General features: G+C 65.3%; 1 protein-coding gene across 1 annotated transcript; it reads right to left on the reverse strand.

The window, feature by feature from the left end:
• Window positions 1-682: 682 nt before the first annotated feature.
• On the reverse strand, window positions 683-13,646 carry TNFAIP2 (TNF alpha induced protein 2). The gene is made up of 13 exons (XM_059685701.1): window positions 13,633-13,646; window positions 11,078-11,438; window positions 10,209-10,839; window positions 7,843-7,957; window positions 7,560-7,682; window positions 7,299-7,399; window positions 6,687-6,785; window positions 6,010-6,118; window positions 5,051-5,173; window positions 4,676-4,831; window positions 4,390-4,511; window positions 1,333-2,623; window positions 683-1,086 (listed from the first exon to the last, which is right to left on the reverse strand). Exons 2-12 carry the CDS (start codon window positions 11,421-11,423, stop codon window positions 2,485-2,487), a joined length of 2,064 nt encoding a protein of 687 aa, XP_059541684.1. The 5' UTR covers window positions 11,424-11,438; window positions 13,633-13,646; the 3' UTR covers window positions 683-1,086; window positions 1,333-2,484.
• Window positions 13,647-14,357: the final 711 nt, after the last annotated feature.

The raw sequence follows: 14,357 nt of genomic DNA on the forward strand, positions 1-14,357 counted from the left end.
AGATCCTGGGCCGGATGGGAGAGATCTGATCTGCCCACTATTTTGTTTTTCCTTTGACTCCAACGGGCCTCCCTGACTCACCACCGCCCTGCCCTCGCTACGCCCTCGGGACCACGGGCTGTTGACCACAGAGGCAGCGTTTACGGTTACGTCCAGGCCTCAGCTGTGCTTCAGCTCCAGAATGACCCACGAACTGCATCCTGGGAAACCAGAGCAGGCGCTGCCCCGGCGACGTGGGCCCAGATGCCCAGCCCACCCGCCCGCTCTAGCCCTCGCAGGCCAACCGAGCATGAGCACCTGCGACGCTGGTCGTGGCACCACAACTCCCAATAAGCCCTCGCTTCCTGGCTGCAGAGTCCTGTGCGTGGCCTGTTGGGCTTTGCTGTGCAGGCAAACGGGCCTCCCTGGTGAGCCAGGCCTCGGTCCGCCGACAGCTCTTCAGGTCAGTCCCAGACACAGGAGTATGTTCCCTCTGAGCCCTGTGCGTGGAGCTGACATGATTGTCCAGGGTCCTAACCTCCCCCCTCCCCCATCATCCTCAGTAAAGTGTGTGGGGAGGTCATTACAGGCAAGGACACTGCGGACCTGGCACAGAGCCAGGAGGACAGGCCTGCCCAGACCCCCAAACCCTGAAAAAGCCTCTGAGGCCCAGCCCTGCTCCCCAAATGAATCACTCCACGGCCGCTTCTGAAATCAGCTTTATGTCAAGCTATAAAAACACGGACCGTGTCCCGAGGACACGCATACAAAAGCAGTGCTATCAAAAATAACATCAGTGACATCCAACATGTGAACGACAAATGTACAAAGGCTCTGTGCGCCGTTTTCGCGGCCAGTTCCTGGCCAAGTACCTGGACGGAGAGACGGACCCTGGAGAGAGAGCTGGCCCGACCTGGCGGCGCCCTCAGAGGCCGAGTCACACCTGAATCTGCTGAGAGGGCCTCTGGGGTGGGCCGAGGCCAGGGGGGTAACTGAACACGTCTTCCTGGGGTAGGCCCAGGCGCTCTCCAGGGCGGGGGTCGAATGGAGGCCGTGGTGGGCAAAACCATGGCCCCCCAAAGATGCTCACGCCCTAACCTCTGGAACCTGTGACCAGCCCTAACCGGTTTGGCTCAGTGGATAGAGCGTCGGCCTGCGGACTAAAGGGTCCCAGGTTCGATTCCGGTCAAGGGCATGTACCTTGGCTGTGGGCACATCCCCAGTAGGAGGTGTGCAGGAGGCAGCTGATCGATGTTTCTCTCTCGATGTTTCTAACTCTCTATCCCTCTCCCTTCCTCTCTGTAAAAAAAAATATATATATATATAAAAAAAAAAAAAAAAGAGAAATGGAACCTGTGACCATGTGAGGCTCGCGGGAAAGGGAATGAAATCGGGCTGCCAACCAGCTGGCCTCACAGAGCGCGGTGCTGGGCTATCCGTCTGGATGGGCCAAAGGTAGTGGCTGGGCTCCTTGCGAGTGGAAGAGGGAGGCGGGAGCGAAGCCCTGAAGCCCTGCCCTGTGAACGGCTTTGAAATGGATGGGACCACAAGCCGAGTCGTCTGGGAAGGTGGCCTCTAAAAGCGCAAGAGGCCAGGAATCCTCCCCGGGAGCCGCCAGCAGGGCCCAGCGCCGGCCGGCCCCTTTGCCTTCAGCCCACTAGACCCGCATCAGAACTCTGACCTCCAGAACTGAAACTTAGTCTTGTGTTAAGATACTAAGTTTGTGGAAATTCGTTATAGCAGCAGTAAGTAACTTATATAGGTGCAGAGGGGTCAGAGGTCAAGTTTGCCCAGCCCAGTGGAGGACCCAGGAAGGCACCCCTGGGCCTGGGCCTGCCTGGGGGGCAGCCTGAACCCTAGAAGACCCAGGAAGCCCCCTTCTGGGCAGGGGTGCCTGTGGGCAAGGCAAGCAGAGAGGGGTCGGGGTCTGAGCTGCTGGGATCACAGGGCAACCTGGAGGGGCTCTGACACCGGCTCTGCCCCAGCCTGCGGGTGACTACCTGCCCCTTCCCAGGCCCAGGCAAGAGCTCATCTTTCCCTTCTTTCCTCCCAGCTGCCTTCCATTCCAGACTTGCTGAGCCCAGCTGGTCGCAGCCCTGGGTGAAGGGGGCAGGTAGGTAAGGCTCGGCATCTGGCCCTAGGCACTCAGCCCCAGCCACGAGGGCAGCTCTGAGGTGGCCGGGGAGGGCCCCCTGGATAGGAGGTGACCCAGGGTCGCTGACCCCTGGCCACTCTGCTCCTTTAGTGCATGACGATCAATAGCCACTTCTCACGTATGGTCTCTGGCTCCTCATAGGTGTGGTCCCGCCCCACCAGGCTGGTAACGAACTGGGAGCCGTCCGTTCCAGCTGCCCCCGGGCCTGCACCAGGCCAGGGCTGGGCGGCAGCAGCAGCAGCAGAAGGCAGGAAGCCCAGGAAGCTGGAAGCCAAGTGGGGTGACTGGCTTGAAGTGGGGTGTGTCCGAAGCTCGCCGGGGCTCACAAGCAGGTCAGTCCACAGGAAAAGCTAACCAACCTTTATAAGTGAAAATAGGGCCTTGGCGGCCTCGGGGGCCCCCGTGTGGACGTCCAGGATGCTCCGGATGCTCTTGACTTCACTGCTGGACATCCCCTTGATGGCCAGGATGGCGCTCAGGTGGCCTTTGCTGTCAGGAGGAAGTCCCGTCAGTCCAGCCGGTCACCAACGCCCCTGCTCACACCCTTCCCGCTCTCCAGCCTCCCGGGTGAGCCACTGCGCCCCGCAGCAGCTGCCGCCCGCTCTCCTCCCATGAGCTCCAGCAGCATGGCCGCCGGCCCCCCGAGGGCACGCCTGCTCCTGCCACCTCAGGCCTTTAACCGGCTGTCCCTCCTGGAATCTCTTCCACCCGCTCTGGAGGGGACCAGCTCCTCTCACCTTTAAGTCTCAGCTAAAATGTCACCTCCCCCAAAAGGCCTTCCCATCCCGAAAGCCAGCACCTCCTGCCGGTTACATAACCTTTCCAACGTGCAGGTGGATCCCTTTGCCTGACTACTGTGAACCCTCCGTGGACTAGAAGCCACAGGAGGGAGAGCGGAGGCCTGCTCCGTCTTGTACATCATTGCATCCTGGTACCTAGAACCGAGCCTGGCACCTGGCAGACCACTGCTAATTGTGGGTGGGCTGGTGGGTGGGTGGTGGGTGGGTGGATGAGTGAGTTGATGGGCGGAAGTCGATGGATAGATGCATGGATGGATGGATGGATGGATGGATAGATGAAAGGATGACTGAGTGAGTGGATGGAAGGCTGAGGGGTGAATGGATGGGTAGGTGAATGGAGAGATGCAGAGTTGGGTGGATGATGGATGGATGCATGAAAGGATAGGTGGTGGACGTGTAGATGAATGGGTGGCTCGATGGGTAGACTTGTGGATGGTGGGTGAGTCGATAGCTGGATAGCTAGATGGGTGGTTAGATGAGTAGATGGGGAGATGCTGCTTGTATGGGTGGGTGAGTAAGTGGGTGCGTGTGGAGGTGAGTGGGTGGCTAGGTGGATGAGTGCAGTGGATCAGCCAGGGGCTACACTAGGCTGAGCTGTCAATCCAACTCAGGGCCCATTCAAACGCTCTCCTCCGTGTCAGAGGACTTGGCCCCAAAACCCATTTCCTGGGCTCACAAGATCCTCAGGCAACCGCCACTCTGGAACGGGGGACCAGGACCCAGGGCCCAGGTCCAAGCCCGCAGCCCCCGAGGATCCCTAGGCTGAGTGGTGGACCCCAGCTCCATCACTGACCTGCTACAGCCTCTAGCAAGTCCCTGGTCTCTCTGGCCTCAGTTTCCCCTCCAAGGGGCAGTATCATCAAAGGCTAAGAGTGGGACTGTGGAGCCAGACTGCCTATATTTGTCATCTTAGCTCCACCGACTCACTGTGTCACCTTGGACACGTGCCTTTAGCTCTCCAGGCCTCGTATGTAAATCAGGGATGAAAGGCATCAGTCTGGCCTAGCCCGTTTGGCTCAGTGACTAGAGCATCCGCCTGCGGACTGAAGGGTCCCAGGTTTGATACCGGTCGAGGACATGTGCCTGGGTAGTGGGCTCAATCCCCAGTAGGGGGCGTGCAGGAGGCAGCTGCTCAGTGATTCTCGCTCATCAGTGATGTTTCTGTCACTCTCTCCCTCTCCCTTCCTCTCTGAAATCAATACAAATATATGTTTAACGGAGGAAAGCGTCAGCCTGGTAGGGCGGTGGTGAGGCTCAAGTGAGTGAGCCGCTGTAAGGCTTTGCCTGGGCGCCGGCAGTCGCAGCCCTCAGCAAGGTCAGCAGCCAGGACTGCGTTGCGTGGCCAGTACTGGAGCGCCCCCACCCCAAAGGGGCTGATGCAGCCAAGCCAGGCTCTGACAGTGGGGACCGGCAGGGCCACGCTGACTGCCCAGGTCCCGGGCTGCCCGGTCTCACCTGAAGTCAGGGTAACAGGTGGCGTAAGTGGCCACCTCGATCTTGATGGCACTGGGGTCTTGCAGGCGGATGATCTCGGCGAGGGTCGGGAGGGCGTGGTGCAGCCAGGTGGCCGGGGAGCCCTGCAAGCACAGGCCCGGTTGGAGGGAGGCTGCCCCTGCTCCAGAAGTGCCCCCGGGCCCAGAGTGGTTCCCCCAGAACCGATGGCGCTTGGAGAGGCCCAGAGGGCAAGGGCAGCCCATGGGGGATGGGGGTGGGTGGTGAGGGGGGTGGAGTCGGGGCTTACAATCTGAGTGCAGAAGTGCTGGATGACTTCGGCGTTGGCCAGGACCTGCCCGGCCAATTGCTGCTGCTGCTCCGCGGTCTTGAGGACCACACGCCGCTTGCAGAGCCGCACGATGTACTCCTTCACCAGGTGCAGGTGGACAAGCTCCATGAGCTCCTGCGCGGCCGGGGCAGAGGCAGGGCCGTGAGCCAGCTCCCCACGGAGCTCACATCCTCCCCTGACAGGAGCTTGAAGCCTCAGCCCGGAGTTCAGGGAGGACAGATGCCAGGGCCAAGGAGTGCATACATGTGTGTGCGTGTGCAGTGCTGGTGGGTGCGTGCACAGGCCCGTGTGAGCCTCATGCCCAGCCCAGCCCAGCCCAGCCCAGCGCCTCACCTCCTGGAAGCACTCGCGCAGTTCTGAGAACTCGGGCAGCTTTGTCTCCACGGTGGAGACGATTTCCTCCAGGGTCTGCGCAGAGGCCGCCCAGCGGGTCTGTGTGAACCTCTTGAACAGCGGCTGGGGCGGGAGAAAGGCAGGATGTCTGGACCCGCCCTGCAGGGGAAGGCTGCCAGCCACACACGCAGACACGCACACTGACTCTCGGGGTGGGCCAGGGGCCAGGGACCCAGGGCAGGACTCAGGTCACAGGCAGGAAGTGGAGGGGGGTCTGTGTACCCTTCTCCAAGGACACCCAGCTGTGGCCGCCTGCGGAGGCCTTTTCCACCCTCCCCCCACCCCTCCGCCCCCAAATAAATAAATTTCTGCATAAACAAAGCCTCGCGCCTGACGCCTGACTGGTGCCAAGTCATCCCGGGTCACTGTGTGGCCTTCACTGCCAACTGGCCACCCCACCTCCCACTCTGGCCGCTGGGTACGTGGCGGGCAGGCATGGGACCCCTCCTGCTTTTCTCTGGGGACCCTCACCCTCTGCTAAAGTAACAAGGGCTTTCTGTGGGTTTCTTGGCCCAGGCAGACATGGCTTGGCGGTGGCTGCCAGAGGCTCTGAGCATCACAGCTGGAGTTCGGCATGGGACAGGCGGTTGGGGAGGGGGGTGGGAGGGAGAGTGGGGGGCGCGGGGAGGGAGGGAGTGTATGCAAGCTTAGGGACTGGGTGGGGGCACGCTGAAGCTTTTCTGTGTCCTCCCAGCCCTGAGCGGCCCCTCTGAGGCCAAACACCAGGCCAAAATGGTGGGGGCGAGGTCGAGGCCTCCACGGCCCCTCGCTGGGCACACCAGCCTCTCTACACCCGGCCCCACACCGTGCCTCCCACATGCCAGCCGGACTCCTACCATTCCTCCCACCCCCGTGTGCTATGCACAAGCCTCGGCGGGCCCTGGGCGGGGCGTAGCTACCTTCAGGTCCCAGAACAGGCCCTGGAGCAGGGTGTCAAAGCCGTGGCTCTTGAGCTCATTCAGGGGGCCCAGGAGGCTCTGTGGCGCCTGCCACTTCTCCAAGGATATCCTGGAAGGACATGGGGCAGGGAGGCCAGTCACACCGGCCCTGCTGGCCCATGGCCCGTACCAGAGAGCCAGTTAGCCCGAGGCCCATCTTCCTAACCACCTCCTCACTCTGGAACCCTCAATGGCTCCCCATTCCCTGGGGAGCAAGTCCAAGTCACTCCATTATACCCCCCAGGCAGGCCCAGTCTGCTCACTGCCCGCACACCCCCAGGCCACATCCTCTCCTAACTGGGGCGTGTGGCTCCGCCTCTGCACACCTGTGTGCTCCGCTGCTGAACGGACAGAATCGCTGCCCGTTGTTCGAGGATACAATCACCGGTGAACCCTCTGCCTGCGGCGGGGCCCACCACACAGCCGCTTCTGCTGGGCAGGTCTCCCGTTTCCCACAGACCTTCCTCATTTATTCCACGGCTGCTTACACTGCTGTGGCCTGCCCCCTGCACCTACCTCACCCCCCACCACGCACTCTCCTCTACCTCCCAGCAGCCCCTTCTCGCCAACAGGCAGGCTGGTGCTCTGCTCCCACACCCGCTCCTGGCCTCCCAGCCTCACCGCCCTCACCCTCTCACCGGAAGGACAGGCAATTGTTGATGTTGGCCATCACATTGGCCCTATAATTTTGCAGCTGTTTGCACCTCTCCAGAAAGTCCTCAAAGGCTCGCTGGTAGCTGGTGAGACAGGAAGAGGCACTTGCAGGACCAGCACAAACACTGGGACAGGAGCAGCGCCCGGGTTACAGCGCACTTTCCCAGGGGTGGCCCCTCAGCTTAAGGCGGCAGCTGGCCCCGGGCACCACGCGGCTGACTTCGCTCTGGGGGCCAATGGAGCCAGGTCCTGCCGAGCTCCTGAGCAGGGGGCTGCCAAGCTCTGGGAGCCTGGAGGGGGCCGTGGGTAAATGGAAGGGTCCTCAGAAGTGGGGGGGAGGCAGCCAGGAGATTGGGGGGCGAGACTGGAGGTGCCACCTGAAGGGGAGGCCGGGTCTCAGTCCCTCGGGAGGCATCGCCTTGCAGCTGGAGGGTGCTCTGCTGGGAGCTGTGCCCAGCAGAGTGGGGGCCTCAGTGCCCAGTGCAGGGGGACAGACACCCCTAGGGGCCGGGAGGGCACTGGTCTAGCCTGGACCCCCAGCCGGGCGCAGGGAGGACGCTGCAGGGCCCTCTGTGCGCGCCTGCGCACACACCCACCTCCTCAGAAACGCAGCCAGCTCCGCCAGCAGCATGTGCTGTATCTGCTTGCCCAGGTCAGGCGTGATGCTCTCGGCCTTGACCTGGCCCTGGGAGATGATCTGCAGGGAGGGGGGTAAGCTGAGCAGGGCCCCACCAGCACCAGGGCTGGGGTGGGGGTGGGGGCCTGCTGGGAAAGGGGGCGGGCTCAGAGGCGGCACGTGTGTGCACACAGGGATGGACTGGGTGGGCTGTCCGTGGACACGGGAGGGGGGCTGTTACCTGAATGATGTCAATGGCCAGCTCGCTGTGACAGTGGCCGTTCAGCCTCTGGGGGGCCACATCCTGGGCCCAGCGCTGTGACTCCAGGTCCAGGGCTCGGGCCATCAGCTCCTTCACGCTGGCCTGGGGGCCGGGGAGAGTCGGGTCAAGGTAGCAAGGAACCCATCAGCCCTGCCCACGTGGGAGCCCTGTCAGGCTCCCTGATGTCCTGACTGCCCCAGAGCCTCCCTCCGCTTCCTTCCTGCCCCTCCCTGGCCAGGCCCCGCGCTGTCCTTGGACTCACCACCTCGTTGGACAGGAACGTGGCCTCCAGCAGCCGGACCTGCTTGGGGGGCAGGAGGCTCCCCAGGTTGATCCCCTGCAGCTCCCCTGCCAGGCTGGCGCTATTGATGATGTCGCTGTGGGCAGAGGGGCTGGCGTGAGGCAGACAAGCCCCACCCAGCACCATCCTGAGGTGAGAGTACCTCCCTCCCTGCCTCTCCGCTGCTCTGAGCTCCGCTCTCTGCCCCCCACTGACCCCCCTCCCTGCCTCTCCCTCTGCTGCTCTGAGCTCCGCTGTCTGCCCCCCGCTAACCCCCCTCCCTGCCTCTCTACCTCAGATGATGGATCCTCTATCTGTTCAGGTAAAAACCTTGGAATCATCATGCCTCCTTTTACTCTCTCATCCACTCAGGCTCCAAAACATCCCCCCACCCCGCCCCATCAGCCTCCAGCCACCCAGCCAACCACCCCATCTCCCGCCTGGCTCATTGCCCGAGCCTCCTCCCAGGCTCCTGCTTCCGCCCTTGTCCACCAGCAGGCAGAACCTGCTCACCTCCTCCTGCAGATCAAATCCCAGCTCCCCGCTCACACACAGGAAACCCGCTCCCTCTGGCAGCAGCCTGAGACCAGCCACCCCTCCTCCTCTTCCCACCCTGTCCCTCCCTCTTCCCTCCCTGCACCCCAGCCCTAGGCCCCGCCCTCCCGGCCACCCCTGCTGCCCGCAGAGGCTGGGCCAGCCGAGCAGGAAGGGCTGCTTGCAGGGCTCTGCGGAGGCGGCTCCCCTCACCCTCCTGGCGCCTCTGCGGGTCCAGGGCCCCCAGGGACCGCCCAACCTTGGCACTTCCTCAGGGCCTTTGTCTGCAGGAGGCTCTGCCCCTCCGCAGCCTGGACACCATGTCCCTTTGCTCCCTGCACTTCTGCCACAGGCCTCAACCAAGCCTCCGGAACCCTCCTCAGGACTCCCAGCCCAGCCAGCCGCCGTTTCCGCTGTGTCGACCCCAGTGGGCCCCAGGCTAAAGGCCCCCCGGTCACCGTCACCGGGACAGGAAGGCTGCCTGCCTGGCAGAGGTGTGTATGCCCAGCGTTTCCTGTTGAGTCAGGCCCGCCGCCCCTGCCCTGTGCCACTGCCCTGTGCCCTGCTGACTCCTCACCCACCACCCCACTGGGCCCTTCCTCCGGACCCGCTGACCACCAGCACCAACTGAGCCCACTGGCCACCCAGGTGGGCCCCCGAGGCCCTCCACGCTGCTCAGACTGTCTACTCCTCCGGGCTTCCCACAGGCTGCCCACTGGGGGCTGGGCCAGCCCTTCAGGCCCCCCCTGGCCTCTGCTGGGCACTTCCACACTCTGTCTCCCCCCACCCAGCTGTGCTGAGACCCATGGAGTCTGGGTAAATCGGGACGCCTGAGGCTGTGCCCACGGCTACCAGGCCCCCTCCACGGGCACCGCCAGCCTCCCACCGAGGCGCTCCAGGGCCCCCGGCCGGAACTCAGCTCAGCTGTGGGCTCACGGGGATCTTTCCATGGGCCGGCCCAGCCCTGCTCTCCGAGCTTCCTGGGAGGCCCCCATCACCTGTCCATAAATCCCAACGCTGACAAGCTCCGCACAGCTCCCAGAATGCCTTCTGGCTCCGCTTCAGGCCCAGGGAGTGACTCCCTTCCCCGAGAGCACCTCCCTCCTTCTGCCTTCTTCCTGGGCCCCTCCCCTTCCTTCTGTGGGATTGGGAGCTGGCCCTGCTCAGGGACCTGGGCTCCTGCTCCAGGCAGACCCTGCTGGCACCTCCTCAAGCCCACTTCCCGGACTGACCAGGCCAGGCTAGGGCTCTGCCCTGGGCTCCCAGTCCCTGGCCTCCTCTGCCACAGCCCCCCCAGCTCTGGATTGCCATCGTCTGCCCACCCCTTGCCCAGTTCACGAATGAATGAAGTTCTGGGCCCGGCCAGGTGGCTCAGCGGTTGAGCATTGACCTATGAACCAGGAGGTCATGGTTCGATTCCCAGTCAGAGCACATGCCCAGGTTGCAGGCTCCATCCCCAGTGTGGGACGGGCAAGAGACTGCCCATCCATGATTCTCTCTCATCATTGATGTTTCTCTCTCTCTCCCTCTCCCTTCCTCTCTGAGATCAATACAAATGTATTTTTTTCAATAAGTGAAGTCCCTGCCTTTCTCTGCACCTCAGTTGCCCCAACTGCACCTGTTTCCCCAAGTGAGGCCCTGGGAATGAAGGGTTCCAAGTGCAAAGCCGACACAGTAGCCGCTCCGCCCACGGGGACTCCTCCCCGCGGCCCAGGGCCCCGCCCACGGGGACGCCACCCGGGGGACCTGGTTTCCCCTTCCAGGCCCCGCTCCCAGAAACGCCTCCCCTCCCCGCAGTCCAGACCCGCACTCACTTGGGGTAGAGGTTCTGCACCCAGAGCAGCAGCATGTAGGTGTCGCGCTGGCACAGCTCGAACTGCGCCATGGCCGCGATCTGGGCCGCGAACTGCGCGTGGTAGCTCTCGGCGTAGACGGCCACGACACCGAACTCGGCGGGGAAGAGCGGCTTCAGCCGCTGCACCACGGCCTCCAGGTCCTCCTTCATGGTGCGGCCCATGGACAGGAACGTGCGCTCGGCCTCCGAGAGGCCCTCGGCGGCGGCGGGCGGCCGGCCCATCCGCCCCTCGGCCTCCTGCGCCACCGCGCGCTGCCACAGCTGCAGCCAGTGCCGCGGGCGCGTGGCCGCCAGCGCCGAGGGCGGGGGCTCCGCGGCCGCCACGCGGCGATCCTCGCGCTCCTGCTCGGCCAGCACGGCCAGCGCCTGGCGCAGCCGCTCGGGCGCCGCCTCCAGCGGCCGGCGCAGCGGCCCCAGCACCTGGTCGCGCAGCAGCACGTACAGCGCCTCCACTTTGCTCTGGCGCCGCACCAGCTCCTCCTCGCTCACGCCGCCCGCCGCCGCGGCCTCCCGCAGCTCCCGCTCCAGCCGCAGCAGCGGCCCCGCCGCCTCCAGCCGCCCGCGCTCCAGGTCCGCCTTGAGCTCCTCCACTGCCACAGGGGACACGCGTTAGCGCGCCAGCCACGGGCCAGGGCACGCGGGGCCCGCCCACCCCATGGCGCCCGCTGGAGAACCCAAAAGGCGAAGTGATGCGTCCCAGACAGGACTGAAGCCTGGTTCGCCTCCCCCAGACCCGGCGAGCCCACCATTCTGCCCTCTCGGTCCTGGACGAGTGAGCCAGGCCCCGCCCGCTCTGACCGGGACCCTCACCCACGCGGCCCAGCCTACCTGTGGGCAGCGGGCCCCCCAGCCCCGGCGGGGCCTCAGGCGGGGCCTCGGGCTGGGCCTCGCGCTCCGCGGCGCCGGACTGGCCCTTCTTCTTCTTGCCTTTGGTGAAGATGCTGAACATGCCGGCCAGGCCTTTGGGCTTCTTCTTCTTCTTCGAAGCCTCCTCCTCATCCCGGGCCACCTCGGCCTCCGGGAGTGGCACAGGGTCCTCCGAGGAGGCCTCCGACATGGAGGCCTCTGACTCCGCCTCTGACCCGGAGCGAAACTTCAGGGGGCTTCCAGGGAAGTCAAGGGCCCCTGGCACCCGCTGGCCGGGCAGGCCCTGGAAGGGCATCGTCTGCAGCATCACCCCGCCTCAGGCCTGCGGTGGGCGAGGGGAGGGGAGGGGAGGACGGGGTCAGGTCGCAGCACCGGGCGGGCGTGTGGCAGCAGTAAGTGGGCCTGCTCAGTGGTCCCCGGTGTGGCCACCAGGGCTCTGGCCCACGTGGGCACCAGCTCAGCTCCCTCCCTGGACACAGGTTTCTCTGCACCCACAGCTCACCACCACCACCACCACCACCACCACCACCACCACCACCGCAGCCCCCCAGCACCACCAGGCAGGGACCAGGCTGAGGAGGCCCCGCCGGCCTCTCAGCCTGGGGGGCCTCCCTTCCCTTGCAAAGCTTCCTTGACAGCCCACCCTCGGGGCAGGGGCTGCAGAGCATGCACCCTGGATCCCGGGCCTGGGACGAGACAGCATGGCTTCGGTCCCATTGCACCGAGCACGGACCGAGGTCCAGAGGGGCGCGTAGCAGCGAAGGCTGGCTGAGGCAGAGGCCCAGCCCGGCACACCCTCCATCTTGCCCAGCTCTTCTCTGTCTTGTCTGGCTGTGGGGTCCCAGAGGGACCCTGTGAGCAAACATGGAACCACGAGGCCAGCAGAGCCCCCCCTATCCTGGCAGTGGGGCTCAGTCTACAGACACCATAGCCCCCCTCCCACTCTAGGGGGGAGGACTTTGGAGAGCCACCCACGTCGTGAGATTGGGGCTGCCTGCTTCTCCCTGCTCCAAACGGGGTGATGTCACCATCACAGCAGCTTTCACTTTCTGTGCCTTCCCGGGTGCCCACCCATCTCTTCCTCATTCCCACTGGGGGGGGGGGGTGTCCTCATCTCACAGAGAGGATGCAGGGAGGCTTAAACGCCCCTACAGTCAGCAGCGTGAACTCAGAACTCATCCCCTGCCTCCGGGTCCCCCACCACCTTGCAAGCTGCACCCAGAAAGGCAGGACCCCTGCTCCCAGCAGCGCTTGGCCACCGTCAGAGCGAGGCCAGGGTCATGGAGGGGAGCATGGCTGACCCCAGGGAGAGAGCGGGGCAGAGCTGGGGATGGGGAGCAGACGGGGCCAGGCCTTCCTGGGAACTGGGGTGACCCATGACCATAGTGCCTTCTCGCCACCCAAGAGTAAATATACCCAGTCATGACGCAGGCAACGCAGTGACTTAGACGGCCCCTGCCGCAGCCCCGCCACGCGGATGGGCTGCCCACCATCCAGGAGAATCCGAGGAGTGGGTGATGGAGAGGCTGCGGGAGGCTCAGCTTGGGTCGGCAGACCTTCCGGAGCCCCTGCTGCCTCCCCACCAGCCCACACACCTGTCCCATCCCCCGGCTGCTCACCCAAACCCCTGAGCTCGGCCAGAGCCACGCGGGGCCAGGGCGCCTGGGTTGTTCCCACTCCCACTGGCCTCTCCAGATGCCCTGGGCAGGGTCCTCCTGTGCCCCTGGGCCTGGCAGTCCCACTGCAGAGCCCAGCAGGGGTGCTCTAGGGGGCCCCCAGACCAAGGTCCCCATTTCTGCCTCCCCACCCACTGCCCCCGCATCCCCTCCCAATCCACCCCGTTCATGCCACGCACCCATGGGAGCTGGTCTGGCCATCTGGCGGGGATGCTCAGGGCCACCCCGGGGCCTGCCCACCTCCTCCCGGGGCGAAGGAGAGGCCACCCTGACCAGCAGGGCCACCAGCCTCGCCCCTGCAGCCTCAACCCCATCTCCCTGTTCCCACAAGCAGCCCCACGCGGGGCCAGGAAGGGTGTGGGGGTCTCAGGCCAGCAGGGAGGGTGGGAGAGGCGATCGGTGAGGCGCAGCCCTGGCTGGGCAGTGAGGGGAAGAAGGGGCCGCCCAGTCATACTGTGTGGCAGCCCCCCTCTCCTCAGGCCCGCACCCCGCTCCTGCCCTCCTGCCCTGGGGTCGGAGTGGGGTCACACAGCCTCCCTGCCTCTGCTCCTGGCGGGGGGGGGGGGGGGTTGTCTCCCCCGGTGAGGACAGCAGGCGTCGCGGTGGAGTGACGGCCCGGGGCACACAGCCTCCCTCCGCTCCCGCTGCGAGACCAGGGGGACCCGCGCCCTTCCCCCCGCCCCCTCCGGCCTTTCCAGGAATCGGCCGCCCCCTGGTCCCCGCCGCCGCGCCGGCCGCTCCGTCGGGGGACCGGCCATCCGGGGGCGAGCGGTCCGGGCAGCCGCGCGGAGCGATGGGGACGGACGGACGCCGGACGCGGGGAGGGAGAAGGTCACTTACTGAGCCGCCGCCGCTTCTGTCCCCGGCCGAGCCCCGCGCCGCCTGAAAAAGCGCCGACTCCGCCCCGCCCGCCCGCCCACCCGCCCCGCCCCCGGCTACCACGCGGGGGAGGCCAGGGGGACGGCGACCGGGCTGCCCGGCCCCCCTCTCGCCGGCGAGGCTGGGCCCGTCCAGCAGGAGGTGTGGGGGGGTCACTACCTCCCACCGGCGGGGCGGTGGCCGGGGCCACCCCGTATTTGGGGCGCGGGGACCCTTACCCAAGGCCGACAGGGATCGGGTCTGGCTCCCACCCATTGCCCAAGGGCTGCTTCTGATTGGCTAACTGTGAAGTCCCCTCTTCTCTTTCTCCCCCACCCCCGCCCCCCAGCTCAGGACCACGTTTCTGCGTCACAGAGCCACCCCCATCCCAGCTCGGGGCGCCGGGACGGTCCCACCCCAACTCTCTGGGCCACAAGGGGATCCCACTCTGGGTGGCCCTGTGGCCTCACAGAGGCGCGGAGGGCTCCCTGGAGGAGGTGTCCTAGGGGAGGCTGTAGGGTGGTCCGCTAAGGACAGAGCCTTCACTGTCAGGCCTCGCGGGAATGGGGAGATGCCGAGGGCACGCAGACGGGTGGCGGAGTCGGAACTCACACCCAGGCCGCCGAACCCCCACTGAAGGGCCTTCCCTTTCTGGGACCCGGGCTGGGCCGGGACAGGCTGCTGGGGGCCCAAAGCCCGGACCCCAG

Source organism: Myotis daubentonii, chromosome 1 (genome assembly GCF_963259705.1).
Source record: "Myotis daubentonii chromosome 1, mMyoDau2.1, whole genome shotgun sequence".
NCBI classification, from domain to species: Eukaryota; Metazoa; Chordata; class Mammalia; order Chiroptera; family Vespertilionidae; genus Myotis; species Myotis daubentonii.

Excerpts from the sequence above, each read along its gene's own strand:
- TNFAIP2 (XM_059685701.1), bottom strand. The coding sequence starts at position 11,423 with ATGCTGCAGACGATGCCCTTCCAGGGCCTGCCCGGCCAGCGGGTGCCA. Across the intron at positions 10,840-11,077 it reads GGGGGGCCCGCTGCCCACAG|TGGAGGAGCTCAAGGCGGAC; the intron begins GTAGGCTGGGCC and ends CCCCTGTGGCAG. Across the intron at positions 6,786-7,298 it reads CTGGCTGCGTTTCTGAGGAG|CTACCAGCGAGCCTTTGAGG; the intron begins GTGGGTGTGTGC and ends CTGTCTCACCAG.